The 24,516-nt window shown below is 50.9% G+C and overlaps 2 protein-coding genes across 3 annotated transcripts in view; one reads left to right on the top strand and one right to left on the bottom strand.

Moving 5' to 3' along the window:
* Window positions 1-7,621, top strand: part of LOC140380209 (protein transport protein Sec23A) — an 81,317-nt gene extending 73,696 nt beyond the window's left edge. For both annotated transcript variants that reach the window (XM_072464373.1, XM_072464374.1), the window contains exon 20: window positions 7,512-7,621. In XM_072464373.1, the coding sequence (XP_072320474.1) occupies window positions 7,512-7,601 (90 nt within the window). In that variant the 3' untranslated portion in view covers window positions 7,602-7,621. The remainder of the gene's footprint in view (window positions 1-7,511) is intronic.
* Window positions 7,622-11,249: 3,628 nt separating this feature from the next.
* The window catches only part of LOC140380215 (uncharacterized), a 14,904-nt gene continuing 1,637 nt past the window's right edge, over window positions 11,250-24,516 (bottom strand). Inside the window, exons 2-11 of the mRNA XM_072464379.1 lie at window positions 22,470-22,747; window positions 20,829-21,012; window positions 20,515-20,631; window positions 20,304-20,399; window positions 18,786-18,878; window positions 15,989-16,219; window positions 15,820-15,912; window positions 13,882-13,969; window positions 11,788-11,944; window positions 11,250-11,701 (exon numbers count right to left, since the gene is read on the bottom strand). Of these exons, the coding sequence (XP_072320480.1) occupies window positions 11,410-11,701; window positions 11,788-11,944; window positions 13,882-13,969; window positions 15,820-15,912; window positions 15,989-16,219; window positions 18,786-18,878; window positions 20,304-20,399; window positions 20,515-20,631; window positions 20,829-21,012; window positions 22,470-22,747 (1,629 nt within the window). The 3' untranslated portion in view covers window positions 11,250-11,409. The remainder of the gene's footprint in view (window positions 11,702-11,787; window positions 11,945-13,881; window positions 13,970-15,819; window positions 15,913-15,988; window positions 16,220-18,785; window positions 18,879-20,303; window positions 20,400-20,514; window positions 20,632-20,828; window positions 21,013-22,469; window positions 22,748-24,516) is intronic.

The following is a 24,516-nucleotide window of genomic DNA, read 5'->3' as shown; positions in this document are numbered from 1 at the left end:
CGCTTGTGACTGTCGGCTACATATTTAGCATATCGATACCAATAGTTTAGTGTATAGACGGTGGAATGGTTATAAGTGTCTGTGAGAGACTCGATCTTGGATGTGTCGTCATAGTGCAGTGTACGAGTGTTACGGTCTACTCTGTTTTCTCTGTGGGGCCACATCCAGCTAGGCAGAGTGATAAACCATATTATTCCCAACGCCAGAACTATTGACAGACCCAGTGCATAAATCATTATTCTATAGTTCAGCAACCTGATGTTGAGCTCGACCTTTCTGTCGGTCAGATACCATTTAGAGCTCTGACGCTCCGGGGGACTCCTCCCCCCAGGAGGAGCCGGGTGAGCCTCAGGAATCATGAAGACGATGAAGACAGTATTTGTGTAGATATTACCAGACGATGCAGAAGATCGTGGAGCTTTAAACCGCGCCGGGTTTTGGCAACTTGCCCCGTGCTCGGAGCACTCGATCAGTGGGCTCTGGTGCCTTTCGAGGTTTACGACCTGCTCGGACCCCGACTTTCTCGAACTTGAGATCGTTGCAAAAAGGTCCCACGACGTCCTCAGTGGTTGCCCCTTGTGTCCGACCCACGAGTGGACCGACACCCGCGTTGTCGTTGATCTCCGCAGGTGTGCTGAAGATGGCTCGGCAGTGAGATGCGTGAACCCAGGTGCCCCGTTCTGCGACTTTCACTGCGGTGTGAGTGATGAGGAGGACCTGGACCGGGCCAATCCACCTTTTGGAACACCACCTTTTCCTCCTCGGCTCTCGGATCAAGATCCAGTTACCTGGTTTGAAGTTGTGGAGGACAGCTTCTGCTGCCTTTGGGAGAGCGGCTTTCACCTGTGCAGAAATTGAGGACAACAGGTCATCCAATTCTATACAGTAAGCTAGCATTGAGTCGTCGCGTCCATGTGAGATCAGCGCCATCTGCCTGAAAAAATGTTTAGGTAAACGGATTTTTTGTTAGGCCCAACCCAAATGCCATCACACTTCTCAGCCCCCGCCTTCTTCCACACAGAGATTTCCTCTGACGTGGAGAATTCCTGCATGGCTGATAAGGACTCTGGAAGAGAGGTGTTATTAGACACAAAACATTAATTTTGCTCTTGTCTGCAGAGATAAAATGCGGCCTTGGCTGCCTTGTCCGCTCTGCTGTTTCCCTGTGAAATTGGGTCAGTTCTGTTAGTATGAGCTTGACATTTGCATATAGCAATATCAGATGGGAGCAAGATCGCCGTCAGGAGTTCCCCAACTTGCGTGCAGTTCAGAATAGGCTTACCATCCGATTTCAAAAAGTTCCTGTGTCGCCACAACCCCGCCCAGTCGTGGCATACACCAAACGCATAGCGAGAGTCTGTGAAAATTGTGACGGACTGACCCTTCGCCAATGTGCATGCGACTGTCAGAGCCACCAATTCTGCAGTCTGTGCAGAGAAATGAGAGGGCAGTGGGCCTGAGGCCGCCACATCCCACTCAGAGCATACTGCAAAACCAACACGGTTCTGTCCCGTGTTGGTGTCTCGAGATGCTGATCCATCTACATAAAAAACCAAGTCAGAGTTAGCAAGTGGCTCCTCTTTCAGATCCGGTCTCGGGGTGCACACCTGTTCGATTGTAGAAATGCAACAGTGAGCTTCGCCCTCTTCAGGGGTGGGCAAGAGGGTGGCAGGGTTAAGCTGTGTGCATCGTTTTACTGTGACGTTAGGTCATTCAAGCAAAACTGTGTTGTACCTGAGCCATCGGGAAGCAGAAAGATGCGAAGTTTTCTGTTCCAGCAGGATCAGAGAGACAGCATGTGGCACAAGCAGTGTTAGCTCAGCATAGCCCACCAGATCACGCGAGGCCAAGACTGCTTTTTCAGCAGCCGCCACCGCGCTTAGACATCGTGGCATGCCGGCTGCAACGGGGTCCAGCTTAGCAGAGAAAAAAACCACAGGTCGCAGGGAGCCCCCGTGCGCCTGTAAGAGGACAGAAGTCATGCAGCCGTTGCGTTCGTCAACAGTCTGTGTGAAAGGTCTTGTTGGGTCAGGTAACCCCAGAGTTGGAGGCTTCTGTAAAGCCATTTTCAACTCACAGAAAGCTTTCTCTGCTTCCTCCGTCCATGTCAGTTTGTCATTAGTCCTAAGGCCTTTTCCATGGATTAGTGCACCTAAAGGAGACTCCATTACAGAATAATTTGGAATGAACTGTCGACAATATGAACACATTCCTAGAAATGACATCAATTGTTTCTTAGTTATTGGTTTCGGAATATTCTGAATGGCTGAAACGCGCTTCGTCGTAATGCTTTTGCCATTTTTAGATATCACATGACCCAGAAATATTACTTCCTCTTTAACATATTGCAATTTTGAGAGACTGGCCTTGTGGCCTTCTGCATGCAAATGTTTGAGTAAGGTCACCGTATCTTGTTTACATTGGTCCTCGGTTTGCGAGCACAACAATATGTCATCCACATATTGTAGCAGGCAGCTACCTGGTGCCAGTCGCAAGGGAGCCAATGAATCTCGCAGCGCTGCATTGTACCATGTTGGAGAATGCACGAACCCCTGACACAGCCTTGTCAGAGTCCAGAGTCGATTCTGAAACTCGAAAGCAAACCAAAACTGCGAATCCTGGTGAACGGGGACAGAGAAAAAAACATTAGCTAGATCCACAACTGTGAAATATTTTGCCTCTGGAGGAATCTGAGATAAGATAGTGTATGGGTTTGGCACCACAGCCACGACAGGTTGAACAGCTTCGTTCACTGCTTTCAAATCGTTTGTAAACCTCCATTTCTCTGGTACCCCAGGTTCGCTTTGTTTTTTAACCGGAAATATGGGGCTCCGTACCCCCCCCGATTTACAAGGAACTATTACTCCCGCCTCCCTCAGGGCTTCAAACACCGGAGTAATACCTTCAACCGCCTCTGGGCGCAGAGGATATTGTGGTCTACAGGGGCGAGCGTCAGATTTCGGGGTGATCACCACGGGCTGACAACCTCGAATCAGGCCGACATCGGTTGGACTCTTAGCCCACAGGTCAACCCCCACCTCTCTTAGTTCCGGTATCGCCTCTGCCCCCGCCTGAGATAAAAAACAATCCGCTCCCGGAGCAGCGTATCTCTTATCAGTGGAAACACAGCGAAAGGAATGCAGAGACGACTGTAAACACACCCGCCATGCGCCCGAAGACAGTGAAAATGTCACATTAGAGTTTGGAACACTATCCCAGTCCTCCGCTATAAAACATTGATGGACAAAATCCTGTACCTCCCCCCAATTAGCATTCTTTGGTTTTGATAATGCTACGTACAGATTTGAGTTTGACAGGCTAAAGTTTTTAAGTGAATCGGGGAGTGACACGGAGACAACAGAAAAGTCTCTACCCCAGAATAAATGTTCCGTCTTTAAAAAGTCCTCACAGCATTCATTCCAACAAGCATCAAAATCACATTCTATTTCTGTTGCATCTGTGGGCAAACAAAACGAGCACTGCAATTCTCTCACATCCTTGAAGTCAACATTCTCATTGTGTGTCACTTTCTCATAGGCTAATGAAATTAACTGAATTGAGGAATTTGGGGACAATTTCCAAAAATAGTCATATTCAGGAGCCTCTGTACGCTTTGCCAGAAAATTTAAACCATGTACCAATTCTCTGTTATTTGTGACCTGCAGGCCGTCTGATGTGGAGATAAGGCAAATTCCTAATCGACACATCAGATCCCGTCCTATCAAGTTCACTGGACACACAGGGGAATAGAGAAATGAATGTTTGAACGAGTGACCAGCGACATCAAAACATTTTAAAGGAGATGTGAAATGCTCCTTCGTTGTCTCCCCAGAAGCTGATAATGAAAATGTGTAACGACCCCCCAGCCGAGGTTTTTCCGTTAGTGCAGAACATTTAATCACTGAATTTGTAGCCCCTGAATCCACCAAAAAATCAATTTTTTCCCCGTTAACGTTCAATTGGTACTCTGGAAATTTAGCTTTAGCTTGACTAATTTTAGAATAGGTACCCTCCGGTACCACTGCACATGCCTCAAGATAGGTGATTGCCAGGTGCATGTTACCCTCTTGCAGGTGTTGTTGTGGGTGTTGTTCCGGTGCGTGTGTCGTTGAGCCAGTCGTCTCTGCTGCGTGCTCGGACCTGCCCCCTTCCGCCCCCGCCAGTCAATCCGACCCCCCATAATGTCCAGGAGCTGGAAGAGCTAAACATGGTTGAGTGGGCAGAGCTTGTTGTGATCTGAGTCCATGATTGGCCATGGGCAGTTGTCCGTTAGCAGAGTAAGGTCCAGGCTGCATAGTGGGGAGAAAATGTTGTGGTCTGGGTACGTAGGGGGTCGGTGCGTGATTTGCTGTGGGAAGTTGATCGTTAACATAAGGTCCGGGCTGCTGTGGTGCAGCTGTGCAGTCTCTGGCAAAGTGTCCGAACTGTCCACATGTGAAACACGCCCCCCTACGTTGTTCTCGTCTCCCACGCCCACGCCCACGGCCGCGTTGGTGATGCCCCTCTGGTCTACCGGAAAAAAGTGTCAGTGTGGCCTCGTGTTGTTCCGTAGCCCGTTTCTCTTCCTTTTTTTTTGTGTCTTTGAGATAAGCTTTTGCGCATGACGTGCATATCTGCGCAGGTCATCGAGCTTGGGCTGGTCAAGTCCACCAATATACAACTTTTCCACTTTGGCAAAAATGTCTGGAAGGATGCCAGGGCAGAGGGCCCGACAAAGGCTTTCTTCATATGCTGAGCCCGGTGTGTCTACCATGCCACTCTTTTCTTTATACAGAACGGAGAATCTATGAAAATAGTCGTCTGTGGTCTCGTCTGGCTTTTGTTTACACCCCAGGAGGGCTTCAGGGTCATATTTGATTGGAAAGGCCTCAGTGATGGCCGTATTCAGCCCCTTTATAGCCGCAATGTATCCCACATTGTGTTCATAGACTGGTTTGTCGGCCCGCATGTCATTAGGTGGAATGGCTCCTTTAATTTTTGCAAAATCGCTAGTCCTCAGAGCAGATAGTAAAATTTTTCTACATTCTAACCCGGAAGGTCTTAGCTCTTGGCAAAATTCTTCGAATTCTCTAGCAAATGTAGTCCCATTGGGCACTGGGTCAGGCAGGGCTTTGGAGTTGGCCAGGACCTCTTCTGGGCTCCAGGGTCTATAAACAAACATCTGTCCCTCCGGGCCTGCCACCTCCACCATTGGCAAGGACACGTGTGGTCCAATATCTTGTCCTGTCCGTAGAAGGTTAGTCCAGTCCTTTTCTACTTGAGCAGGTTTGGGTTTTTTGTATTTTACTTGCGTTGGCTCGATGCCCCCTGTGGCTCCGTCCCCCTCGAGTTCTGGTGGTGGGTTTGGGTGGGGTCGACCGCTGGGGTAGGCGTCCAGGTCGGTGTCGAGCAGCGCCGCAGAAAGACCGGTCAAATCTGGATAAAGAGAAGGCATAGACGAAGTGATCCGTTCTTCCAGTTGTGGCGGTGTGAGTGCGTGTGTGCGTGGGCGCGCACCAGCCGTGTGTGTGCTGGTGTCTGCTGTGAGATAAGGGTTGGCAGCAGTATGTGAATATTGCGGCGGTTTTCGACTCTCTCCTTCTTCCTCACATTCAACCTTCACAGTCAATTGTTTACATAGTCTCTTTCGCTCACGTGACTCCGCTTCCGTCTCCCACACTTTTACCCACTTCTCGTGTTTCCGCACCCACTTAACCGACTCACTTGATACTTTTTTAGATTTTAACAGCTTCTCTTGTGCTTCCTCTAAGTTTGTTTTAAGTTTTGCAATTTGACTCATGCTTAAAGACCCTCCTACTGGGAACCCATATTTTTCAGTCCAGACCGGCAGGCATTCTAAACACTCCGCCCCATACTTGTTTGACATTATCAACATTACTGGTGTCTCAGGAATTTTTACACACTTCGATTGATTTTTCCCCATTTTGTAACCGTACGTTAAGTCAAAATCACACGTCTGTGTTATGCTAAATCGTACCTTCCACTCTTCTTTAGTCTAGGGTCCACCACTCGCTAAGACTATTTTTACCCCAGGCAAAACTAGACTACAAGACAATGTTTAAATTGCTTTAGCTAGTGAAATAAGTGGGCTCTTCTCTGCAGTGGCCTTCTGCCGACTGATTATGGTTATCTCGAGTGTGTTATAAAAAACAAACATTGTCCTCCTACAGACACCAGTAAATGTAACTTTAGCAAAATATCACAAGAAATATTCAAAAACAGATCCGAGAGTAAAACAAAGTACAAAAAAAATTACAAAAACAGATTAATACCCTATGATTCGACCTAGTTGAGAGAGACAAAAAAAGACTCACCGCGGTGGTTGTTTTCGAATCCGAACGTCGGCGCTCCCCTCCTCCGGGCCGGTGACGCAGGCCTCCCGTCTCAAACCGTGGAGAATGGAGGCTGGAATGTGGTGTTCCAGGTGGCCAGCCCTGCTTCACACGAACCCTGAAAAGATGGACCGCCGCCGAAGGATCCGTCGTTCGTAAGACGCCAAAATGTTACGGCAGTTTCCTGTAAACAATGATCAAGTAAAGAGTAACCAGGCAATAACTTGAAGCAGAAACAGAGTCTCTCGGTCTCTCTCAAAAGGTGGAAGTTTATTCACGTGCACAGTGGATAAACACCCTCACTTTCCCTAAGACAAGTTCGTTCTGTCCCTACCTAACTTTACAAGTTACAAAGTACACCTTTTATAGGTGGTAACAAACATGACATAATCACAACCCAAATCAGCTCAAAAAGAGATAGACCAGACTATCACGTCTGTGACGGTTCCAGCTCTTCAGAGGTTTAATCAAAGACCATTTCCACACTGAATCCGGTCCTGACGCATTAATTGATGATTAAGAGGCGCCGGACAGTAGATATTCAGTATAATCAGGACCTCATATTCTTATCCCATCTGCACAGGAGAACAACAAAGATATTAATTCCGTGACATGTCATGGCCTAAAACAACATTAGAATGACATGACATGACCCATTTTCTGCCATTACAGCGGTCAGAGACTGTCTCACCTGTTCCTCTTTGACCAATTAAGTTTGGCCCCGCCCTCTCCCGCTCTGGCCCCGCCCTCTCCCGCTCTGGCCCCGCCCTCTCCCGCTCCAGACTGAAGCATGACATAAATTATACATTTAACTTAAGGATTAGACTTTGTTCATAATTTGAACATTAGGAATTTATACTAAAGATTCAGATTGTAATTACATTAATTTAATACTTATTTATACTTAAACAAAAAAATAACTTTTCTTAATTAATTCCATTATTGCTCTAACAGCATTTCCATAAACAGTGCACCTGTGCCATCATTTATGTGTCTCCTCTGAACAGCTGCAGGAGCAGCCTCTGAACAGCTGCAGGAGCAGCCGGTGGTTTAGAAATAAACTAAAGTCACATTATTTTAGAAAGTGCAGCTGTGATTGTTCCATTGAAAGAACTTTAATCTGACAAAACTAAACTAATAATGACCATGACACACATTTCTCACCTTTGTGTCCCTCAGGAGTCCGGGGCCCCCATCCTCACAGACGACGTGAGTCTGCAGGTCTTCATGGATCATCTCAAGAAACTGGCTGTTTCCAGTGCAGCGTGAACAAGAGAGACCCCCCGAGCGAGAGACCCCCCGAGCGAGAGACCCCCCGGACCCCCCCGAGCGAGAGACCAATAGCAAATAGTGAATCGTTTCAAATGTTTGATCAAAAGGTCAGAGGTCACAGAGACAAGAATCATTTAGTTTGACCAAAGTTTACGTTTGTTCCAAAGTTTAGTCCAAACAGAGAAAATAAAGAGATAAATTGAAAGAAAAAGCAGTTTCATGAATCAGATTTCCTTTAAATGTTGTTTGTTCATTATTTTATAAATTTCTAATAAAAGTATTCTTCAGATTGTCCGTGTGACACTTCCTGTTTTTTAAATGATACGTTTGATAAAGATCAGAATCAGTCGAAGGAGCGCGAGTGAGACAGGGACAACGTGAGGCTGATGTCCATGAAAGGACTGAAACCAACAACACCTTTTATCAGGAGGCCCGGTGGGCGGGGCTTACTCAGAGTAGGGTAAATATCTGAGTTCCTGGTCTTGATTGACAGATTGAGAATGACTCTTGGATGAGTTGAGACATCGTTTTTTTTCAAAAAGAAAAAGTCCAGACGAAACGACTGAATCGTTTTCTTCTGCAGATTGTGTGATTTAATGGAGCAAATTCAGTTCATCTTTGCTCCACAGCGCCACCTTGTGGTTCAGAAGGAGCCGAGACTCTAAATGTTTCATAAGTCGAATAAAGACTAACTTCAAAACTATAAGGTCGATTTAAGGTCAATATAAGGTCGATTTAAGGTCGATTTAAGGTCAATATAAGGACGATATAAAGTCGATATAAGGACGATATAAATGTCGATTTAAGGTCGATATAAGGACAATATAAGGTCGATATAAGGACAATATAAGGTCAATATAAGGACGATATAAGGTCGATATAAGGTCAATATAAGGACGATTTAAGGTCGATATAAGGACAATATAAGGTCGATATAAGGACAATATAAGGTCAATATAAGGACGATATAAGGTCAATATAAGGACGATATAAGGTCAATATAAGGACGATATAAGGTCGATATAAGGTCGATATAAGGACGATATAAATGTCGATTTAAGGTCGATATTAGGACAATATAAGGTCGATATAAGGACAATATAAGGTCAATATAAGGACGATATAAGGTCAATATAAGGACGATATAAGGTCGATATAAGGTCGATATAAGGACGATATAAATGTCGATTTAAGGTCGATATTAGGACAATATAAGGTCGATATAAGGACAATATAAGGTCGATATAAGGACGATATAAATGTCGATTTAAGGTCGATATTAGGACAATATAAGGTCGATATAAGGACAATATAAGGTCAATATAAGGACGATATAAGGTCAATATAAGGACGATATAAGGTCGATATAAGGACGATATAAATGTCGATTTAAGGTCGATATTAGGACAATATAAGGTCGATATAAGGACAATATAAGGTCAATATAAGGACGATATAAGGTCGATATAAGGTCGATATAAGGACGATATAAATGTCGATTTAAGGTCAATATAAGGTCAATATAAGGACGATATAAGGTCGATATAAGGTCGATATAAGGACGATATAAATGTCGATTTAAGGTCAATATAAGGTCAATATAAGGTCGATATAAGGACAATATAAGGTCAATATAAGGACGATATAAGGTCAATATAAGGACGATATAAGGTCGATATAAGGTCGATATAAGGACGATATAAATGTCGATTTAAGGTCGATATTAGGACAATATAAGGTCGATATAAGGACAATATAAGGTCAATATAAGGACGATATAAGGTCGATATAAGGTCGATATAAGGACGATATAAATGTCGATTTAAGGTCAATATAAGGTCAATATAAGGACGATATAAGGTCGATATAAGGTCGATATAAGGACGATATAAATGTCGATTTAAGGTCAATATAAGGTCAATATAAGGACGATATAAAGTCGATATGAGGACGATATAAATGTCGATTTAAGGTCGATATAAGGACAATATAAGGTCAATATAAGGACGATATAAGGACGATATAAGGTCAATATAAGGACGATATAAGGTCAATATAAGGACGATATAAGGTCAATATAAGGACGATATAAGGTCGATATAAGGTCGATATAAGGACGATATAAGGTCGATATAAGGTCGATATAAGGACAATATAAGGACAGAACCACGAGATGATCTGAGCTTCGACCTCACGTCCTCCAGATCTGAAGCTCACTCACGATTGTCACAGGAGATGCAACGTAAAACAGGCTTTTTCTAGAACCTTAAAGTTTGAAAAGAGGATTTTTGGCGCCCAGAGTCTCATTTCCTCTTGGAGCCGACAGCTGAGTGGTCCTGCCACATGTCAATCATTCCCTGCGTCCTACTGCACACCTGCAGCCTCTGTGCGGCTCGTTCTGGTGCACGTGTGCTTGTTATGTCTGTGTGTGCTTGTTATGTCTGTGTGTGCTTGTTATGTCTGTGTGTGCTTGTTATGCCTGTGTGTGCTTGTTATGTCTGTGTGTGCTTGTTATGTCTGTGTGTGCTTGTTATGTCTGTGTGTGCTTGTTATGCCTGTGTGTGCTCATTATGTCTGTGTGTGCTCGTTATGCCTGTGTGTGCTTGTTATGTCTGTGTGTGCTTGTTATGTCTGTGTGTGCTCGTTATGTCTGTGTGTGCTCGTTATGTCTGTGTGTGCTCGTTATGCCTGTGTGTGCTCGTTATGTCTGTGTGTGCTCGTTATGCCTGTGTGTGCTCGTTATGTCTGTGTGTGCTTGTTATGTCTGTGTGTGCTAGTTATGCCTGTGTGTGCTCGTTATGCCTGTGTGTGCTCGTTATGCCTGTGTGTGCTCGTTATGCCTGTGTGTGCTCGTTATGTCTGTGTGTGCTCGTTATGTCTGTGTGTGCTTGTTATGTCTGTGTGTGCTCGTTAGACGACAGAGAAAGACTTCGAGCTCAGAAGAGACGTAAATCTGAGACGAAATGATGTCATGGAGCTAATGAACAAACACGTGTCGCAGCAGAAGTTTGTTGGGAAGCGGCCTCTCGGGTACAACAGGAGGGCGGGGCCCGGAGGCGGCCTCTCGGGTACAACAGGAGGGCGGGGCCCGGAGGCGGCCTCTCGGGTACAACAGGAGGGCGGGGCCCGGAGGCGGCCTCTCGGGTACAACAGGAGGGCGGGGCCCGGAGGCGGCCTCTCGGGTACAACAGGAGGGCGGGGCCCGGAGGCGGCGGCCTCTCGGGTACAACAGGAGGGCGGGGCCCGGAGGCGGCCTCTCGGGTACAACAGGAGGGCGGGGCCCGGAGGCGGCGGCCTCTCGGGTACAACAGGAGGGCGGGGCCCGGAGGCGGCCTCTCGGGTACAACAGGAGGGCGGGGCCCGGAGGCGGCCTCTCGGGTACAACAGGAGGGCGGGGCCCGGAGGCGGCCTCTCGGGTACAACAGGAGGGCGGGGCCCGGAGGCGGCGGCCTCTCGGGTACAACAGGAGGGCGGGGCCCGGAGGCGGCCTCTCGGGTACAACAGGAGGGCGGGGCCCGGAGGCGGCCTCTCGGGTACAACAGGAGGGCGGGGCCCGGAGGCCAGTAATAATCCTGTTTTATTATGAAGTTTGTCCTGACTTGACCTTTAAGATCAAACAAACACTTGAGGCAGAGAATCCGCTTTTTTATTTCCTTTTTACAAACGGACATTTTTAACAAATTTAAAAACAGATTTGATGGTGAAGAGTTTATTGGAGGAACATGAAACGATGAAAGAAACCAAAGCGTTCTCTCAGTTTCCCTCAAAAAACTACAAACGCTTAAAAAAACTCATAAAACCTTTTTTACACTGAGCCAGTCTCTGCCACCGGGGGCGTGGTTTCTGCTGTGGGGGAGGGGCCTGTGGGGGAGGGGGCAGGGCCTGGAGTGACAGCCTCACATGGTGCAGGAGGTGGAGCTTGTGTTGTGGGCGTGTCCGAGGGCAGGTCACGTGATAAGGCGGGGTCGGAGAGTGCTGGGGGCGGGGCGTCTTTAGGGGGCGGGGACTTGAGTGCTTCCTCCAGCTTGTTCATCTGCGCCGTGATGTCACTGGGATCTGCCTCCTGATTGGACAAGAGCGCGTCCACCTCCATCGCACTGACCAGAGAGAGAGGTCAGAGGTCACATGTACATTCAGGTCACGAGTTCAACACGAGTTCAACACAATCTAAAGCAGGACTGACCTGGGCTCTGCAGCTGAGGGGCGGGGCTCTGCAGCTGAGGGGCGGGGCTCTGCAGCTGAGGGGCGGGGCTCGGCAGCTGAGGGGCGGGGCTCTGCAGCTGAGGGGCGGGGCTCTGCAGCTGGGGGGCGGGGCTCCTGAAGCAGAGGACTCACAGAACCTTGAATAAAAGGACCAGGTCAGGACCAGAGATCACAGGTCAATTCAGGTTAAGCAACCTTCTCCCGCTCCTCTCAGACCTTCTCCCGCTCCTCTCAGACCTTCTCCCGCTCCTCTCAGACCTTCTCCCGCTCCTCAGACCTTCTCCCGCTCCTCTCAGACCTTCTCCCGCTCCTCTCAGACCTTCTCCCGCTCCTCAGACCTTCTCCCGCTCCTCAGACCTTCTCCCGCTCCTCTCAGACCTTCTCCCGCTCCTCTCAGACCTTCTCCCGCTCCTCTCAGACCTTCTCCCGCTCCTCTCAGACCTTCTCCCGCTCCTCTCAGACCTTCTCCCGCTCCTCTCAGACCTTCTCCCGCTCCTCTCAGACCTTCTCCCGCTCCTCTCAGACCTTCTCCCGCTCCTCTCAGACCTTCTCCCGCTCCTCAGACCTTCTCCCGCTCCTCTCAGACCTTCTCCCGCTCCTCTCAGACCTTCTCCCGCTCCTCAGACCTTCTCCCGCTCCTCAGACCTTCTCCCGCTCCTCTCAGACCTTCTCCCGCTCCTCTCAGACCTTCTCCCGCTCCTCTCAGACCTTCTCCCGCTCCTTCTCCCGCTCCTCAGACCTTCTCCCGCTCCTCTCAGACCTTCTCCCGCTCCTTCTCCCGCTCCTCAGACCTTCTCCCGCTCCTCTCAGACCTTCTCCCGCTCCTCTCAGACCTTCTCCCGCTCCTCTCAGACCTTCTCCCGCTCCTCTCAGACCTTCTCCCGCTCCTCTCAGACCTTCTCCCGCTCCTCTCAGACCTTCTCCCGCTCCTCTCAGACCTTCTCCCGCTCCTCTCAGACCTTCTCCCGCTCCTCTCAGACCTTCTCCCGCTCCTCTCAGACCTTCTCCCGCTCCTCAGACCTTCTCCCGCTCCTCTCAGACCTTCTCCCGCTCCTCTCAGACCTTCTCCCGCTCCTCTCAGACCTTCTCCCGCTCCTCTCAGACCTTCTCCCGCTCCTCTCAGACCTTCTCCCGCTCCTCTCAGACCTTCTCCCGCTCCTCTCAGACCTTCTCCCGCTCCTCTCAGACCTTCTCCCGCTCCTCTCAGACCTTCTCCCGCTCCTCTCAGACCTTCTCCCGCTCCTCTCAGACCTTCTCCCGCTCCTCTCAGACCTTCTCCCGCTCCTCTCAGACCTTCTCCCGCTCCTCTCAGACCTTCTCCCGCTCCTCTCAGACCTTCTCCCGCTCCTCTCAGACCTTCTCCCGCTCCTCTCAGACCTTCTCCCGCTCCTCTCAGACCTTCTCCCGCTCCTCTCAGACCTTCTCCCGCTCCTCTCAGACCTTCTCCCGCTCCTCTCAGACCTTCTCCCGCTCCTCTCAGACCTTCTCCCGCTCCTCTCAGACCTTCTCCCGCTCCTCTCAGACCTTCTCCCGCTCCTCTCAGACCTTCTCCCGCTCCTCTCAGACCTTCTCCCGCTCCTCTCAGACCTTCTCCCGCTCCTCTCAGACCTTCTCCCGCTCCTCTCAGACCTTCTCCCGCTCCTCTCAGACCTTCTCCCGCTCCTCTCAGACCTTCTCCCGCTCCTCTCAGACCTTCTCCCGCTCCTCTCAGACCTTCTCCCGCTCCTCTCAGACCTTCTCCCGCTCCTCTCAGACCTTCTCCCGCTCCTCTCAGACCTTCTCCCGCTCCTCTCAGACCTTCTCCCGCTCCTCTCAGACCTTCTCCCGCTCCTCTCAGACCTTCTCCCGCTCCTCTCAGACCTTCTCCCGCTCCTCTCAGACCTTCTCCCGCTCCTCTCAGACCTTCTCCCGCTCCTCTCAGACCTTCTCCCGCTCCTCTCAGACCTTCTCCCGCTCCTCTCAGACCTTCTCCCGCTCCTCTCAGACCTTCTCCCGCTCCTCTCAGACCTTCTCCCGCTCCTCTCAGACCTTCTCCCGCTCCTCAGACCTTCTCTGTGTATTTGCTGTGACTCACTTGTTTTTGGAGACTCCAGGCCGTTTTGATGGACAGTCACACTGTTCTCCATCTTAAAACGCTTGGATGGAGGAAGCATCTTTGAGTTCTGTGAGAAAAACATCTACCATCAAACCTGTTCAGACCACATTCAGACCAGATTCAGACCACATTCAGACCAGATTCAGACCAGATTCAGACCAGATTCAGACCAGATTCAGACCAGATTCAGACCACATTCAGACCACATTCAGACCAGATTCAGACCACATTCAGACCACATTCAGACCAGATTCAGACCAGATTCAGACCAGATTCAGACCAGATTCAGACCAGATTCAGACCAGATTCAGACCAGATTCAGACCACATTCAGACCAGATTCAGACCAGATTCAGACCAGATTCAGACCAGATTCAGACCAGATTCAGACCAGATTCAGACCAGATTCAGACCACATTCAGACCACATTCAGACCACATTCAGACCAGATTCAGACCACATTCAGACCACATTCAGACCAGATTCAGACCACATTCAGACCACATTCAGACCACATTCAGACCACATTCAGACCACATTCAGACCACATTCAGACCACATTCAGACCAGATTCAGACCAGATTCAGACCAGATTCAGACCAGATTCAGACCAGATTCAGACCACATTCAGACCACATTCAGACCACATTCAGACCACATTCAGACCACATTCAGACAAGATTCAGACAAGATTCAGACCAGATTCAGACCACATTCAGACCACATTCAGACCACATTCAGACCACATTCAGACCAGATTCAGACCAGATTCAGACCAGATTCAGACCAGATTCAGACCACATTCAGACCACATTCAGACCACATTCAGACCACATTCAGACCACATTCAGACCAGATTCAGACCAGATTCAGACCACATTCAGACCACATTCAGACCACATTCAGACCACATTCAGACCACATTCAGACCACATTCAGACCACATTCAGACCACATTCAGACCAGATTCAGACCAGATTCAGACCAGATTCAGACCAGATTCAGACCACATTCAGACCACATTCAGACCACATTCAGACCACATTCAGACCAGATTCAGACCACATTCAGACCACATTCAGACCACATTCAGACCACATTCAGACCACATTCAGACCACATTCAGACCACATTCAGACCAGATTCAGACCAGATTCAGACCAGATTCAGACCAGATTCAGACCACATTCAGACCAGATTCAGACCACATTCAGACCACATTCAGACCAGATTCAGACCACATTCAGACCACATTCAGACCACATTCAGACCACATTCAGACCACATTCAGACCACATTCAGACCACATTCAGACCACATTCAGACCAGATTCAGACCACATTCAGACCAGATTCAGACCACATTCAGACCACATTCAGACCACATTCAGACCACATTCAGACCACATTCAGACCACATTCAGACCACATTCAGACCACATTCAGACCACATTCAGACCACATTCAGACCAGATCAGACCACATTCAGACCAGATTCAGACCAGATTCAGACCAGATTCAGACCAGATTCAGACCACATTCAGACCAGATTCAGACCAGATTCAGACCACATTCAGACCAGATTCAGACCACATTCAGACCACATTCAGACCACATTCAGACCACATTCAGACCACATTCAGACCACATTCAGACCACATTCAGACCACATTCAGACCAGATTCAGACCAGATTCAGACCAGATTCAGACCAGATTCAGACCACATTCAGACCACATTCAGACCACATTCAGACCACATTCAGACCAGATTCAGACCACATTCAGACCAGATTCAGACCACATTCAGACCACATTCAGACCACATTCAGACCACATTCAGACCACATTCAGACCACATTCAGACCACATTCAGACCACATTCAGACCACATTCAGACCGGTTGTAGACCTGGTCTTACCTCCATGTAGCGCACGTTCTTGGTGGAGGAGGTGGAGGCTCCTGGGACTTTCACACGGTTCACCTCGTCCAAGATCCCCAGACACCGAGCCACCTGCAGACCAGCTCAACTGAGACTGTGGTTCTGGTCCTGGTCCTGGTTTAGTCCCAGTCCAGGTCCAGTCACTCACCTCGATGTTGCGTACTTCCAGAGGTGCTGTGGTGGTTCCTGTGGTGGTTCCTGTGGTGGTTCCTGTGGTGGTTCCTGTGGTGGTTCCTGTGGTGGTTCCTGTGGTGGTTCCTGTGGTGGTCTGAGGGAGACTGATGTATTCCTGAGCCGCCTGTCGGACCTCAGTCTGCAGAGACTCAAACTCACGATAAATGTCCGGGAAGAAAGGACTCGAGGGAACGCCGCGCTCCACCTGAGACAAACAAGTAAACAAGTACTGATTTAGACTCTTTTCTCTGTCAATTTGAGTTGTAGTGTAATAATGGTTTAGACCTGGTTTAATAATATTAATAACTTATTCATATAGCGCTTTTCAGTGACCCAAAGACGCTGAACATAATAAAAAAGGGGGGGTATTTACAGACAGGGGGGACAACACGTACAATACACATTAATATACAGATAAAATGAACAAGACAGAAGAAGTAGAGAGAAAAAGATGGGGATGTAACAGGGGGTAGAAGAGTAGGCAATGGGGTAGAGGAGGCTAGGGGTAGGGGAGGTCATAGGCTTGGGTGAAGAGGTATGTTTTTAGGCGGGATTTGAATGTTGTGAGTGAGGGAGAGTGGGACGGGGGGGAGGGAGTTCCAGAGTCGGGGTGCTGTTCGGGAGAATGCTCTGTCGCCAAAAGTTTTGAGTCGGGATGTTGGTGCAGTCAGGGTGAGAGAGGAGGAGGATCGGAGAGCTCGGGTGGGGCGGTGGGGGATGAGGAGGTCAGACAGGTAGGGGGGGGCAAGGTGGTGAAGAGCTTTGAAGGTGAGGAGGAGTATTTTAAAGTTTATGCGCTGCTTGATGGGGAGAGAGTGGAGAGAGCGGAGAACGGGAGTGATGTGATCACGGGACCGGGTGTGGGTGAGGAGGCGGGTGTGGGTAAGGAGGAGGGTGTGGGTGAGGAGGAGGGTGTGGGTGAGGAGGAGGGTGTGGGTGAGGAGGCGGGTGTGGGTGAGGAAGGTGTGGGTGAGGAGGGTGTGGGTGAGGAGGCGGGTGTGGGTGAGGAGGCGGGTGTGGGTGAGGAGGCGGGTGTGGGTAAGGAGGAGGGTGTGGGTGAGGAGGAGGGTGTGGGTGAGGAGGAGGGTGTGGGTGAGGAAGGTGTGGGTGAGGAGGGTGTGGGTGAGGAGGCGGGTGTGGGTGAGGAGGAGGGTGTGGGTGAGGAGGCGGGTGTGGGTAAGGAGGAGGGTGTGGGTGAGGAGGAGGGTGTGGGTGAGGAGGAGGGTGTGGGTGAGGAGGCGGGTGTGGGTGAGGAGGCGGGTGTGGGTGAGGAGACGGGTGTGGGTGAGGAGGCGGGCAGCGGAGTTTTGGACCATTTGGAGTCTGTGGAGGGAATGGGAGGAGATGCCAGTGAGGAGGGAGGTGCAGTAGTCGAGGCGGGAGGAGATGAAGGCATGGATGAGGGATTCAGCAGCGGGGAGGGTGAGGCAGTGTCGGATTTTGGCGATGCGGCGGAGGTGGAAGTATGAGGTCTTGACGATGTGGCTGACATGGGGAGTGAAGGAGAGGGTGGGGTCCATGATGACACCGAGATTGCGTACCAGGGTAGAGGGGGTGAGGGTTTAGACCTGGTTTAGACCTGGTTTGGACCTGGTTTGGACCTGGTTTAGACCTGGTTTAGACCTGGTTTAGACCTGGTTTGGACCTGGTTTAGACCTGGTTTGGACCTGGTTTGGACCTGGTTTGGACCTGGTTTGGACCTGGTTTGGACCTGGTTTAGACCTGGTTTGGACCTGGTTTAGTCCTGGTTTAGTCCTGGTTTAGACCTGGTTTGGACCTGGTTTAGACCTGGTTTAGACCTGGTTTGGACCTGGTTTGGACCTGGTTTGGACCTGGTTTGGACCTGGTTTGGACCTGGTTTGGACCTGGTTTGGACCTGGTTTAGACCTGGTTTGGACCTGGTTTAGACCTGGTTTAGACCTGGTTTAGACCTGGTTTGGACCTGGTTTAGACCTGGTTTAGACCTGGTTTAGACCTGGTTTAGACCTGGTTTAGACCTGGTTTAGACCTGGTTTAGACCTGGTTTGGACCTGGTTTAGACCTGGTTTGGACCTGGTTTAGACCTGGTTTAGACCTGGTTTAGACCTGGTTTGGACCTGGTTTGGACCTGGTTTGGACCTGGTTTAGACCTGGTTTAGACCTGGTTTGGACCTGGTTTGGACCTGGTTTGGACCTGGTTTGGACCTGGTTTGGACCTGGTTTAGACCTGGTTTAGACCTGGTTTAGACCTGGTTTGGACCTGGTTTAGACCTGGTTTAGACCTGGTTTAGACCTGGTTTAGACCTGGTTTGGACCTGGTTTGGACCTGGTTTGGACCTGGTTTAGACCTGGTTTAGACCTGGTTTAGACCTGGTTTAGACCTGGTTTAGACCTGGTTTAGACCTGGTTTGGACCTGGTTTAGACCTGGTTTGGACCTGGTTTAGACCTGGTTTGGACCTGGTTTAGACCTGGTTTAGACCTGGTTTGGACCTGGTTTAGACCTGGTTTAGACCTGGTTTAGACCTGGTTTGGACCTGGTTTAGACCTGGTTTGGACCTGGTTTAGACCTGGTTTAGACCTGGTTTGGACCTGGTTTAGACCTGGTTTGGACCTGGTTTAGACCTGGTTTAGACCTGGTTTAGACCTGGTTTAGACCTGGTTTAGACCTGGTTTGGACCTGGTTTGGACCTGGTTTAGACCTGGTTTAGACCTGGTTTGGACCTGGTTTGGACCTGGTTTGGACCTGGTTTAGACCCTCAAGGCGACTGCAGTTGTGATATTATATCATCACCTTGGCGAGCAGCAGCTCCCACAGACTCATGACTTTGGAAAGACGCGGCAGCACGATGTCCATGAGGTCCTCGTCCTCGCACTGGTCCACCACCTGCAGACACACCACAGCAGGGTTCAGAGCCCACCACAGCAGGGTTCAGAGCCCACCACAGCAGGGTTCAGAGCCAACCACAGCAGGGTTCAGAGCCCACCACAGCAGGGTTCAGAGCCCACCACAGCAGGGTTCAGAGCCCACCACAGCAGGGTTCAGAGCCAACCACAGCAGGGTTCAGAGCCCACCACAGCAGGGTCCAGAGCCCACCACAGCAGGGTTCAGAGCCCACCACAGCAGGGTTCAGAGCCAACCACAGCAGGGTTCAGAGCCCACCACAGCAGGGTCCAGAGCCCACCACAGCAGGGTTCAGAGCCCACCACAGCAGGGTTCAGAGCCCACCACAGCAGGGTTCAGAGCCCACCACAGCAGGGTTCAGAGCCAACCACAGCAGGGTTCAGAGCCCACCACAGCAGGGTTCAGAGCCCACCACAGCAGGGTTCAGAGCCCACCACAGCAGGGTTCAGAGCCAACCACAGCAGGGTCCAGACCTCAGCGTTTGACCATCGACCACAACATTCTACTGCAGAGGTTAGAATGTGATGTAGGTGTCAGAGGCCCCGCCCTCAGAGGCCCCGCCCTCAGCTGGTTTACATCCTATTTATATGATATGTACCAGTTTGTTCATGTAAACCAGAGCTCCTCCCCTTGTTCTACAGTAATTTACGGTGTGCCACAGGGGTCAGTACTCGGTCCAATTCTGTTTACTCTTTACATGCTGCCGTTAGGTCACATGATCAGGTCACATGATCAGACAGACTTAGAGCTTGTGTGAAGGATGTAAAAACCTGGAGGACACTTAACGATCTGCTTCTTAACCCTGAACAAACCGAGGTCAATGTGCTGGGGGTCATTGTGCTGGAGGTCAATGTGCTGGAGGTCATTGTGCTGGAGGTCATTGTGCTGGAGGTCATTGTGCTGGAGGTCAATGTGCTGGAGGTCAATGTGCTGGAGGTCAATGTGCTGGAGGTCAATGTGCTGGAGGTCAATGTGCTGGAGGTCATTGTGCTGGAGGTCAATGCGCTGGGGGTCATTGTGCTGGAGGTCAATGTGCTGGGGGTCAATGTGCTGGGGGTCATTGTGCTGGAGGTCATTGTGCTGGAGGTCATTGTGCTGGAGGTCATTGTGCTGGAGGTCATTGTGCTGGAGGTCATTGTGCTGGTCCTAAACATGTACGAGACGCTCTATCTGAGCAGATAGTCTCACTGAAGCCTCCAGTTCTACTGTAAGAAACCTCAGAGTCTTATTGGACCAGGAGCTCTCATTTAAAGCTCATATAAATCAAGCTTGTAAAACAGACTCTTTCATCTGTGTAAAAAAGATCAAATCAGAAGAATCCGGCCTAAAAGTGAAGCTGAAAAACGTCTCCTGCATTTGTAACGACTAGATTCTCCTGTAACTCCTGCTCACAGCGTGACCTCTGACCTCTTGGAGTCGGTCTTTCCGTCGGTCAGCTTCTTCTTCTGCACTGTATCTCAGTTTAGGAGGACGACCTCTGCGACCCCGGCCCAGACCCACGACCTATGGGAGGGCATCAGGGTTAGACTCACAGAGGGAGGGCATCAGGGTTAGACTCACAGAGGGAGGGCATCAGGGTTAGACTCACACAGAGGGAGGGCATCAGGGTTAGACTGACCTTGCTGATGGTGAATCCTAGGCCCCGCCCACGACCCCTCCCTCGCCCGCGACCACGACCACGCCCTCTGGGACGTCCTGGACCTCTGTGCCGCCCCCTGAGGGGCGGGGCTTCTTCCTGAGGACAGACATTGGTCAGTCAGGCTCGTGCAGTGAGACCGTTTGATACTAAAGTCAGTTTTATTCAGTTAAATCTTGTGTTTTTGAGATTTAAATAAATATGATTGAAAATAAAGATGTGTCCCGTTTGATGTTGCCGTGGCAACAGTAACTAGCTTCTTACTGATAATGTCCATTAGCTGCACTGATCTGTACCTCGTCCTCCTCGTCCTCTTCGTCCTCTTCGTCCTCCTCGTCCTCGCTGTCTCCATCAGGCGACGAGGCTTTAGAGGGCCGTGATTGGCCCTTGGACTCCTCCGATTGGGCGTCATCTCTTGTGGCGGTGGTTTTGTCGCCTGCGTCCTCAGGTGTGATTGGATCTCCATGAGTCGGGTTCAGTCTGTAAAAGAAAACGTCTCATTAAAAAACGCTCCTTGTGCTCAGCCAATCAGAGCGCTGCTTTCAGTTTGGTGCTGCTTTTTTACAAGAATAACATAAGTTCTTGATATGATATGGTTCTCACCTGTACTGGCGGTTGGTTCTCACCTGTAATGGCGGTTGGTTCTCACCTGTACTGGCGGTTGGTTCTCACCTGTAATGGCGGTTGGTTCTCACCTGTAATGGCGGTTGGTTCTCACCTGTACTGGCGGTTGGTTCTCACCTGTACTGGCGGTTGGTTCTCACCTGTACTGGCGGTTGGTTCTCACCTGTACTGGCGGTTGGTTCTCACCTGTAATGGCGGTTGGTTCTCACCTGTACTGGCGGTTGGTTCTCACCTGTAATGGCGGTTGGTTCTCACCTGTAATGGCGGTTGGTTCTCACCTGTAATGGCGGTTGGTTCTCACGTGTACTGGCGGTTGGTTCTCACCTGTACTGGCGGTTGGTTCTCACCTGTACTGGCGGTTGGTTCTCACCTGTACTGGCGGTTGGTTCTCACCTGTACTGGCGGTTGGTTCTCACCTGTACTGGCGGTTGGTTCTCACCTGTACTGGCGGTTGGTTCTCACCTGTACTGGCGGTTGGTTCTCACCTGTAATGGCGGTTGGTTCTCACCTGTACTGGCGGTTGGTTCTCACCTGTACTGGCGGTTGGTTCTCACCTGTACTGGCGGTTGGTTCTCACCTGTACTGGCGGTTGGTTCTCACCTGTAATGGCGGTTGGTTCTCACCTGTAATGGCGGTTGGTTCTCACCTGTAATGGCGGTTGGTTCTCACGTGTACTGGCGGTTGGTTCTCACCTGTACTGGCGGTTGGTTCTCACCTGTACTGGCGGTTGGTTCTCACCTGTACTGGCGGTTGGTTCTCACCTGTAATGGCGGTTGGTTCTCACCTGTACTGGCGGTTGGTTCTCACCTGTACTGGCGGTTGGTTCTCACCTGTAATGGCGGTTGGTTCTCACCTGTAATGGCGGTTGGTTCTCACCTGTAATGGCGGTTGGTTCTCACCTGTACTGGCGGTTGGTTCTCACCTGTACTGGCGGTTGGTTCTCACCTGTACTGGCGGTTGGTTCTCACCTGTAATGGCGGTTGGTTCTCACCTGTAATGGCGGTTGGTTCTCACCTGTAATGGCGGTTGGTTCTCACCTGTACTGGCGGTTGGTTCTCACCTGTACTGGCGGTTGGTTCTCACCTGTACTGGCGGTTGGTTCTCACCTGTACTGGCGGTTGGTTCTCACCTGTACTGGCGGTTGGTTCTCACCTGTAATGGCGGTTGGTTCTCACCTGTACTGGCGGTTGGTTCTCACCTGTAATGGCGGTTGGTTCTCACCTGTACTGGCGGTTGGTTCTCACCTGTAATGGCGGTTGGTTCTCACCTGTACTGGCGGTTGGTTCTCACCTGTAATGGCGGTTGGTTCTCACCTGTAATGGCGGTTGAGACCTCCCAGTCCGATGTAAGCCTTGTCGCAGCTCTGACACTGGTACGACCTGGACTTGAGGCTGTACCAAACCACAGAGTCCGAGTCCTCTGAGGGGGCGTGGCCTGCAAGGGTGTGGCCTGTAGGGGTGGAGCCTGGTAGGGGCGGGGCTGTGGCACGTCCTTCCTCCTCCTCGCTCATGTCCGAGTAATCGTCTGAGTCCGACTGGTGAGAGTCGGCCAAGTCCTCCGTCTTTATGAACTTATAGTCTTTGGCCTTGTACTGAAGAGACAGAGAGACAGGTCTGACCCAGGACTGACCCAGCACTGACCCAGCACTGACCCAGCACTGACCCGAGACTGACCCAGGACTGACCCAGGACTGACCCAGCACTGACCCAGGACTGACCCAGGACTGACCCAGCACTGACCCGAGACTGACCCAGGACTGACCCAGGACTGACCCAGCACTGACCCAGGACTGACCCAGGACTGACCCAGCACTGACCCGAGACTGACCCAGGACTGACCCAGGACTGACCCAGCACTGACCCAGGACTGACCCAGGACTGACCCAGCACTGACCCGAGACTGACCCAGGACTGACCCAGGACTGACCCAGCACTGACCCGAGACTGACCCAGGACTGACCCAGCACTGACCCAGCACTGACCCGAGACTGACCCAGGACTGACCCAGGACTGACCCAGCACTGACCCAGGACTGACCCAGCACTGACCCGAGACTGACCCAGGACTGACCCAGCACTGACCCAGCACTGACCCAGCACTGACCCAGCACTGACCCGAGACTGACCCAGGACTGACCCAGGACTGACCCAGCACTGACCCAGCACTGACCCGAGACTGACCCAGGACTGACCCAGGACTGACCCAGGACTGACCCAGGACTGACCCTAGACTGACCCGACACTGACCCAGGACTGACCCGACACTGACCCAGGACTGACCCGAGACTGACCCAGGACTGACCCGACACTGACCCAGGACTGACCCGAGACTGACCCAGGACTGACCCGACACTGACCCAGCACTGACCCAGCACTGACCCGAGACTGACCCAGCACTGACCCGACACTGACCCAGGACTGACCCAGGACTGACCCAGCACTGACCCGACACTGACCCAGCACTGACCCAGCACTGACCCGAGACTGACCCAGCACTGACCCGACACTGACCCAGGACTGACCCAGGACTGACCCAGCACTGACCCGAGACTGACCCAGCACTGACCAGAGACTGACCCAGGACTGACCCAAGACTGACCCAGCACTGACCCGAGACTGACCCAGGACTGACCCAGGACTGACCCGAGACTGACCCGAGACTGACCCAGGACTGACCCAGGACTGACCCAAGACTGACCCAGGACTGACCCAGCACTGACCCAGGACTGACCCGAGACTGACCCAGGACTGACCCAAGACTGACCCAGCACTGACCCGAGACTGACCCAGGACTGACCCGAGACTGACCCGAGACTGACCCAGGACTGACCCAGGACTGACCCAGGACTGACCCAGGACTGACCCAAGACTGACCCAGGACTGACCCAGCACTGACCCAGGACTGACCCGAGACTGACCCAGGACTGACCCAAGACTGACCCAGCACTGACCCGAGACTGACCCAGGACTGACCCGAGACTGACCCAGGACTGACCCGAGACTGACCCAGGACTGACCCGAGACTGACCCAGGACTGACCCGAGACTGACCCAGCACTGACCCGAGACTGACCCAGGACTGACCCAAGACTGACCCAGGACTGACCCAAGACTGTCATGGATTTAAATCTTTTTGTTTTTCAGTTTGAATCCAAAAGAGAAACTTTTTATTTTTGGGGTTTTTCGTTTAAACAAAATGTATTGATAAATCTGGCAGAACTAAACCAGGACTAAACCAGGACTAAACCAGGTCTAAACCAGGTCTAAACCAGGTCTAAACCAGGTCTAAAGCAGGACTAAAGCAGGTCTAAACCAGGTCTAAACCAGGTCTAAACCAGGACTAAACCAGGACTAAACCAGGTC

This window comes from Eucyclogobius newberryi, unplaced genomic scaffold, assembly GCF_026437365.1.
Source record: "Eucyclogobius newberryi isolate DKJ021-1_F unplaced genomic scaffold, fEucNew1.0.hap1 SCAF_45, whole genome shotgun sequence".
Taxonomy (NCBI): domain Eukaryota; kingdom Metazoa; phylum Chordata; class Actinopteri; order Gobiiformes; family Gobiidae; genus Eucyclogobius; species Eucyclogobius newberryi.
Note: the sequence above shows the minus strand (reverse complement) of the source record. Positions and strands in the feature narration are given on the sequence as shown.